Here is a 229-nt window from a genome sequence, read left to right as displayed (position 1 = left end):
TTTCCTCACTTGCAGCGGCCGCCCAGAACTGCCCCGAAGAAGGCGTGGCCTACTTCGCCGACCGAGACTTCTGCGACCGCTACTCCCAGTGCCGCGACGGCGTCTACACGGAGGAGCAGTGTCCCGACGGCCTCCTCTTCAACGACCTTGTGACCAACGGCCGCTACCCCTGCGACTACCCCTCTGAGGTCGACTGCGGGTCCCGCTCCAAGACGCGTGAGTTTTAGGG

General features: G+C 64.6%; 1 protein-coding gene across 1 annotated transcript in view; it reads left to right on the top strand.

Annotated features, from left to right (window-relative positions):
* LOC119587840 (protein obstructor-E-like) overlaps positions 1–229 on the top strand; it is a 19,203-nt gene that overhangs the window by 16,799 nt on the left and 2,175 nt on the right. The window contains exon 2 of the mRNA XM_037936545.1: positions 16–216. Coding sequence (XP_037792473.1) covers positions 16–216 — 201 coding nt within the window. The remainder of the gene's footprint in view (positions 1–15; positions 217–229) is intronic.

Source organism: Penaeus monodon, chromosome 23 (genome assembly GCF_015228065.2).
Source record: "Penaeus monodon isolate SGIC_2016 chromosome 23, NSTDA_Pmon_1, whole genome shotgun sequence".
Lineage (NCBI taxonomy): Eukaryota > Metazoa > Arthropoda > Malacostraca > Decapoda > Penaeidae > Penaeus > Penaeus monodon.
This window is presented reverse-complemented; position numbering and strand designations above follow the sequence as displayed.